Genomic DNA, 7,705 nt, shown 5'->3' on the forward strand with positions numbered 1-7,705 from the left:
GGAAATAATTAGAGGAGGTTTATATTTATTATATTTTCCTTGGTTTTGAACTCTTGTAGTTTTTATCAGGTCAAGGTTTACAGCTTTGAAAAGAATATTAGGAGGAGTTTCAGCTGCTGGACTGCAGGGGGCAGCATGGGATCAGGTTTGATTAGGCCAATTGTTTTTCTTTTTTTTTAACTATTTATTGCCTCAAACTAATGTGATTTGCTTCCCTATCCTAAAATAATAATAAAGTATTTTATTTTTTCATTAAATCCATTTTCTTTAAAATGTTATTTAGATAAATGCACATTTACAGTTTTTTAATTTGTTTTTTTTAAACTACCATCTACCACTACCTTTGAAAACACATTTTATGAACCAAAAAAATATAAAAAATACATATATATGAGTGTGTGCGTGTAACTTTAGTTTCTATTAATTATATTGTACTTTTTGAAGAAAAATATTGCAATCCTTTTTTAATAGATACAGGGACACATCCACTCTGCTTTCAAATGATATAAATATCAGCAACACCAGCATACATATTTATTGTAACATAAAAAGAAATGCAATAAATATTACAGTGGAAACATTTCACAAGTGACAATAGTATTTTTTTATGCAAGAAAGCATAAACAGCAACAGGGAAAGTATTGTATTGTTCCCTGGGCTGCAACATGACAAAATGTGTGTCTTGTGCAATAATTCATCTTGCTTATCAAGAGTGTGTCCAGCATCTGTAAATAAAGTGGTAACACTGTATTGCTTCTCTAGAATCAGAACAGGTTTAAGCAAGTGCTAGAATGCTCCTGCACAGTTGACGAACATCCTGGTTGATTTTCAGCTCCTGCTCAGCCACCGTGAGTAAATGAGTCCTCCATGTTTAGACCCAAACTGTTGAGGTGTTCTCTGAAGGTTTCTCCTACAAAATGATAATAATACTTTATTAGATACTTGTGATAGTAAAATTATGTTGTTCTGTTGCAATGTGAGAATATCTTCAGGGGTCTGCAACCTGAGAGCTCTTTCCTCCATTTACTGTGACTTTTTAGCTTTACTTAAATAATAGATTGGTTTATAATATATCCTTTTTTTATTTCTGTTTATATTATTAGAAGGTCAAACAACCAAGCAAATGATAACAGAATGTTATATTTACTGTAAAAAAATCTGTACAAATGTTCTTTAAATGTATCTTTTTATTTTATAATTAGTCAAATAAAAGTCTCTAAAAGTCTTTTATTTTGGCAAATTACACCAAAGTAGTTAAGTTTTAAACAAATGGAGTTTAAACGACTGAAAAGATGAATAATAAGCTTGATTTATTCTAAATGTTATGAGGTGTTTTTAATGATTCCATTCTACTTTTATTTGACAGTAAAGGAAGAAAAATGAATACAATTCATGAAAATCTTACCGATTAAAAAAAATATATATTATGTTGGACTTCCTTATATTTTTTATTCCAGTGAATTTGGAGGATTTTGTTTGAAAAAAAGGGGTTTTACTTTGAAAGGAACTAGTGTGTGCTGCTGTCAACAGTAAAAATGTTTTATATAAGAATATACAAACACCTTAGTAATTTAAATATTGTAATATTTAATAGCTATAAATAAATATTGAATGGCCACAAAAACATAAGCATTAATTATTGTAAGAAATTGGATCAAATTGCTCGTTTTGTGTTGCAGACCTCCGTCTTAAACTTTACCTTCTGTTGTTGAATGTACGCCACCGCGTCATGCACGGTGACAAAAATATGTTGAGGATTCATGTGGCTCATTAGGCCGCTCGATGTCATGATTTTCAAGACATTCTCTGATGGGACAGAAATGCTCCAATCAGTTTTCATGGGTCATGAATTAAATTGTGCTAAAAAAAATAAATAAAATAAAAACGTACCATTGCAGTTTGCCAAATATACAGAAACTCCCATTTTCTGGCATTCAGTGCACATCTGCAAAAAAAGAGCACATATGTGCACTCAGAAAGGATGTTTGTAATGAGGTGAAATCTTGTCTTTTTCTTTGCAGACTAACTTGTGTGAAGAGCCTGGCTCCAGCAATATCGATGAATATGACACTGCTGCAGTCTATCAGGACAGCCTTCAGATCGCTTTCTGACGCTTCTGCTTAGAAACAAAAAACCTTTGCTTTAGCAGAGCAAAAGAAAAAAAAACAGAAACGGAGTGATCTAGTATGATTAAAAAACAGCTTTTCGTACCTGAGTTAAAGAAGTCACTGACAGAGGAAAATGATGTATTTGCAATACCTCTCTCCTAAAGAGAATAGTTTGTTTTAGTGAAATTAGTTTTGTTTTTGATCTTAGTGTGATTGTGGTGATTGTGAAGCGGTACCACAGTGCTGATGACTGTCTCACTCTCTTGCTTCTCCAAGGCTTTCCTGGCCTTCTCCCTCCTGCGGATCTTCTCTGGTGTCAGACCCAACAGCTTGCTCATTTGCTCCCTGAAAAAGCTGCGGTTGCCATAGTAAATGGGGCCATTGTAAGTCAGGATCTTCACTCCCGGCACTTCATAGCACTAAAGGAGATACAGTAGAGTTAATATCTTCCTTAAAGAAAAAAAAAAATATAAGTCATTCTTATCATTACAATAAAAAAGCAATGAAAATCTTGTTTACCTTATTATGGTTCTCCAAAGGTCTGTATATTTCTGTGTTGCTGGCGCGTCCGAGTACTGAGCAAGCAACCCTGTTGAATAATTAGTCACCAAAAGTTAAACCGATACAAATCGTGAAAATTATCAACCCTCTAATTATTTGTTTTTTTAATAGTTTTAGTGAAAAGTAGCAAAAACACAAACCTTTGTGTGCGACAAATGATCGTCATCATAGAGAAAACCACTCCGATGGCCAGACCAAGGTCAACATTGAGAACCACTACAGACGTCCAGGTTACAATCCAGACCATCTGCAGAAAAACACATTTTAACCCTTTAATGCCGGAGCTCCAATGTTTACATTCTTTGATTTATTGTAACGTTTCAACTATTAGCATGATCAATGTAATTCCAGCAGATTCTGAAGGAGAAAAGCGGCGTCACGCCGCTTTTCTCCTTCAGAATCTGCTGGAATTACGTTGATCGTGTTAACAGTTGAAAAGTTACAGTATGTTATGTCTTCTAATTAAGGGTGTCAAAATGAGAGTGAAAGTTTAGTACTATTATTTAGCTAGTGTTCAAAGAGTTCATAATCTGATTAAAAAATGTCATGTGGATAAATTCTCATTTATCTCTGACAGATACTTAAAGGTGGACATCTCCCTTTTGATACCAAATCATTTCTCTTATTCCAGCATCAAGGGAGGTTTCCTTACAAAATCAATCCTGCTGATTCTCCACAGCTCTGGTAGGTCTTGGAACTGCAGGAGCATTTGCCTGAGGCTGGTGACATTGATGCATGCCAGAACTGCCTGAGGAGAGACAAAGGGATGAGTGAAAAGGCCTTTTCTTCCCTCCCGGTTGGGTTCACAGATCCACACACACATGAGCACACCTTGGGCAGGAAGTAGAAGAGCGGTCCAATCAGCAGCAGGACAATGAGGACAACCAGACTGGTGAACAAACCACACAGCTGCAAGAAGACACATGGTGGTATACAGAATGTGGTTAAACATGTGTTTTTGTAGTGAAATTAGCTTAAAGTAGTGTTTATTCCCACTACCTGTGTGTGTCCCCCAGCACTCTCTAGGATGTTGGTGGTGGCCAGAGTGGCTGAACTGGGGAAGCAGGTGAAGAAGGCAGACACAGCGTTGGAGATCCCATGGGCCAGCAGCTCCTAAAGTATATTTTTTACAGATTTATCCTCAAATCATGAAAGGTTTCAAAAATCCAGTCAAGCAGCCACGACATTGCTAGCTTTTACCTGGTTGGGTTGAATGGAATATCCATGCTTGTCAGCATAAATCATAGCCAGTGAGACGGACAAAGCATATCCAACAAAGGTGATTGCTAATGTGTCTCCAGCAATGGCAGGGAAAGTATTGATAGCAGGCAGCTGAGGCCTTGGAAAGCTGAAGATGGGAAACGGAGTAAACAAAATAAATTTGTCGTTTCTTGTAGTGATCATGTAAATACAGTCTTTTACGGAGTATAAGTCGCAGGAGCAAAAATAGCGTTCACATAGATTTCAAAATTAAAATGTCTTAAAAATATGTTCATGATACTTGAACTTTAGATAAGTTTAGGTGACCTCTGACCTACTCCAGTTCATAGATCATTAATTTTGTTGCAGATTTGGTCATTAGCTCAAAATGCTTTTTTAAAAATGTGTAAGTTGATTTTTCTTTAGCGCTACATAATTGATAAACATGGAACAACATAGTGAAAATGGGACATTTTTTCATGAAATGCAAGTAATTATCTGAAAATGTAACAATTACTGAGATTAATAAAGTGCTGAATATTGATATCTGTTTTCTAACTTGTTGTCATTGTTGATAATTATGGTGAGAAATCAGTGTCTTAGCATAGAGGAGTTTCATTATTCATTATTAATAATGTATGACTAAAGGCAAACTAAATACATTTGTTAATTCAAAATGGTAGGCCTTCGTATGAGTCAGTCCCCATGAATTAGCTCTCAGTTTCAAAAAGGTTGGTGACCCCTGATCTGGAGTTTAAGCCGCACTTTTAGGAGAAAAGTCTGATGTTTCGGAACAAACCCGCCAAGCCCAGCATAGCTAAAAAAAATAAAGAAATAAAGAAAGAAATACAATAACACTAATCTTTTTATCTGTATAAGAAAAATATCAAAATTTAAGAGGAAAACAATCAGATTCTCTTCCATATTTATTTTTGGGACGACACTTCTTCTGCCACTCTCAGTAGCAAATACTTCGGATGCATCGCCCTCTAGTGGTTGTTAGCTGAAACAACTGCTAAAAGACAACCAGTGTTTACTGGGAAAATAACAAATATATAACTCATTAATGTCTAAAAAAAACCACAAATAAGTTGTTCTGAGTATAAGTCGCACCCCTGGGTAAACTATGAGAAAAACCTGCGACTTTTACTCAGGAAAATGCAGTAAGGGTTTTTACCCAGCAGGAATATCCCCAACAATCTCAATGTTGTAGATGGAATCCAGGGAGGAAGCATACACCACACATGTAGCAATAATCACCTGAAGAGAGGAGCAAATACAGTGATCATGATAAAGTTACGCCTCATCATCTCTCCAAAGCTGCAGACTCACGGTGAGGATCTCCACGGGGATGGGTGTACGAAGGCGGTGCCGAAAGCGCACGTTAATTTCCTTCACGGGAACCAGAACGGCCAGGGAGACCAAGGAGATGATCAGTTCAGCTGTGTTGGTGTGAGGCAGGTTCTCCATCACCGACACCAACGTCTGAGCACACAAACCAGCAACGAGACTCTTTAGGGATCCTTTTTTATTTATTTTTTTATCAATCTCCAACATGCAAAGCTCTAATCACCTTAAAGAAGGAGAAGTTTCCAGTGTGGCGAGGGAGCCGCAGCCCCAGCATGCTTTGCAGCTGGGAGATGGTCACATGAAAGGCAGCAGCACTGATGAAAGCCTTCACGATGGGCTCTGATAAATAGGTGGAGAGGAAGCCCAGATGAAGGGCAAACATGCAGATCTACAGGGGACAGGACAAACATGACATGAAGTTTAATGATGCTCACACACAATAATATACCTATATATTCATATTTTAAAAATAGGATTAATTTGATCGTCAATTTGATTCATATCATAATTTATGGTTGACGATACAATTTATAGTTGAAATTGATTCACTTTGAATGATCTGATCCTAAAATCGATCCAGGACATCTTTAGCTAAAAAAATTCAACCAGTTAGACTGAGAGATAAATACCTGGAACTGAACAGTGCTGGTGAAGTTTTACAGATTCCTTGTATTTTTTGCAAGATTATAAATTAAATATGTGTACAAAGAAACAAGTAAATAAGAATTCACTGTAAATCCATTCACATTTTAGTTTTTTTTTTTTTTTTTTGTATTTCCATATAAAAATAACAAAAACTGAACATAATTAGAGCATAATACCACACTGTTTGCTCGCGTATCTTTACAAAATTCTAAGTATTTCCACATGTTTGACTATAAGAATGTAACAGTTTTTTTCTGCCATCATGTGTGTTGTCCGCTATAATTTGTTACAGTAAAATAAATGTCTCAATCCAACTAGTATTTTCCAGTTATGATCATAATTGATTTATTTCATTTTTAAATGATTTAATTAGGAACTTGCCCCAGACAGATTAATTGTCGGAATATGAATCGATTCATCGATCCATCGTTACACCCCTAACATTTTGCGTTTCTGAATGCATGTTACCATAAAGATCCCAGAGAGAAGTGCTACAGCTGAGGCCACTCCGATCCTCTCAGCCTCAAAGCTTGCTGCTTCAGGTGAACTTGAGTTCATCTCAAGAGGGGTGGGAACCAACTGCTCCACTACGGAGCCGGTCATGAGACTCACCACAGCAAAGGTGCCTGAAAAGTTAAAGTCTCCTCAGTGACAGCAGTGGAGATAGACCCCTAAACTTGTAGATGTGACAAGTAAAGTAAAGTAAAGTAAAGTGAGCTCACCTGTGGACACATGGTGACCTGTGCCAAAGATCATGTATAGGACCACAGGGAAGAAGGAGGTGTACAGACCGAATATTGGAGCCACAGATGTGAGCAGAGCAAACGCCATACCTGTTCAGACCAAACCATTCATTTATTTGTAAATTATTTATAGATGACAATAATGATAATAAGAACTCCAGACTTTACCTTGAGGAATATGAAGGATCCCCACAGTCAGTCCAGCTATAGTGTCTCCTAAAATCCATTTCCTCAGCTTGTACCTCGGCAGCCACTTGAAAATGGGGATTCTCTCCTTCAACAGGTGGAGGCAGGCCTGCCTGGAGAACCTGCACCTCCCGGTCAGCTTGTCCCGGATCCTGGCTCCTCCACTGGGGTCCTCCTCGGAGCCGTAAGCCTGCTTGAATCGGTCCTCTGTGTAAATGTCCCGGTACACAGCCACGGAAGCACTCATGCTGTCCCCCTTCAGAGCTACTTCCCTGCTGCTGAATCACTCAGGTGATTTTCAGATGGATTACATTTATAGCAGACTCTGCCCTGAACTAAGGAGCCATTGTATTTTCCTGCGAGAGACTCCTCAGCCAATGACATGGCTCACATATCAACTTTTTTTCCTACAGTATAAAGCCACTTTTTTTTTTACATCTTTGGAGCTGCTGCAAGTTTGGTGCTTCACTTTTTTCTCTGCACAGATCCTCAGGGTCCTACTGCTAAAAGAGTTTTTCCAGACCAGTCATCTAATCTGGTGTCCTTCTCTCTTAATCCCTCCCTCAGACAAACTAAGATGTGTACAGACTAGGAGGATGCAGAACTGATACAATGCGCTGCACTGTGAAATGCCCACACAGATCAAAGTGGTATTGTTGGTGTAGCCGAGGCGGAACCTCAGACCTTGTCTGTTCATTTCCGAGTGGGATGGATGTCTGTCATGGGTGGGTGTTTAAACTGTGTAGTCAAAGGGAAAAGGCTTGATAGCCGTGCAGTTTTGTGTAACTCAATCACACATGAAGCCTGGTTGAAGGATCAAACTACACCCCATCCTTGATCAGAAATGATCTGTGATGACAGATGTCCTTTGTTGGAGTGCGAGAGGAAGATGTTTTTGTGTTCATAGGACAA

At 37.9% G+C, this 7,705-nt stretch overlaps 1 protein-coding gene across 1 annotated transcript; it reads right to left on the reverse strand.

Moving 5' to 3' along the window:
• Window positions 1-517: 517 nt before the first annotated feature.
• slc26a10 (solute carrier family 26 member 10) lies at window positions 518-7,385 on the reverse strand. Its single transcript, XM_024293865.2, has 18 exons — window positions 6,776-7,385; window positions 6,587-6,697; window positions 6,333-6,490; window positions 5,443-5,607; window positions 5,202-5,354; window positions 5,047-5,129; window positions 3,870-4,017; window positions 3,669-3,782; window positions 3,501-3,578; window positions 3,322-3,417; window positions 2,810-2,916; window positions 2,628-2,697; window positions 2,345-2,527; window positions 2,212-2,266; window positions 2,028-2,116; window positions 1,891-1,945; window positions 1,700-1,806; window positions 518-910 (listed from the first exon to the last, which is right to left on the reverse strand). Exons 1-18 carry the CDS (start codon window positions 7,038-7,040, stop codon window positions 872-874), a joined length of 2,076 nt encoding a protein of 691 aa, XP_024149633.1. The 5' UTR covers window positions 7,041-7,385; the 3' UTR covers window positions 518-871.
• Between the last annotated feature and the right edge of the window lie 320 nt (window positions 7,386-7,705).

The sequence above is a fragment of the Oryzias melastigma genome, linkage group LG7, assembly GCF_002922805.2.
Source record: "Oryzias melastigma strain HK-1 linkage group LG7, ASM292280v2, whole genome shotgun sequence".
NCBI classification, from domain to species: domain Eukaryota; kingdom Metazoa; phylum Chordata; class Actinopteri; order Beloniformes; family Adrianichthyidae; genus Oryzias; species Oryzias melastigma.

Coding starts and splice junctions, on each gene's coding strand:
- slc26a10 (XM_024293865.2), bottom strand. CDS start 7,040: ATGAGTGCTTCCGTGGCTGTGTACCGGGACATTTACACAGAGGACCGA. Junction 6,491..6,586: donor AGGTCACCATGTGTCCACAG/GTGAGCTCACTT, acceptor TTAACTTTTCAG/GCACCTTTGCTGTGGTGAGT. Junction 2,528..2,627: donor CTTTGGAGAACCATAATAAG/GTAAACAAGATT, acceptor TATCTCCTTTAG/TGCTATGAAGTGCCGGGAGT.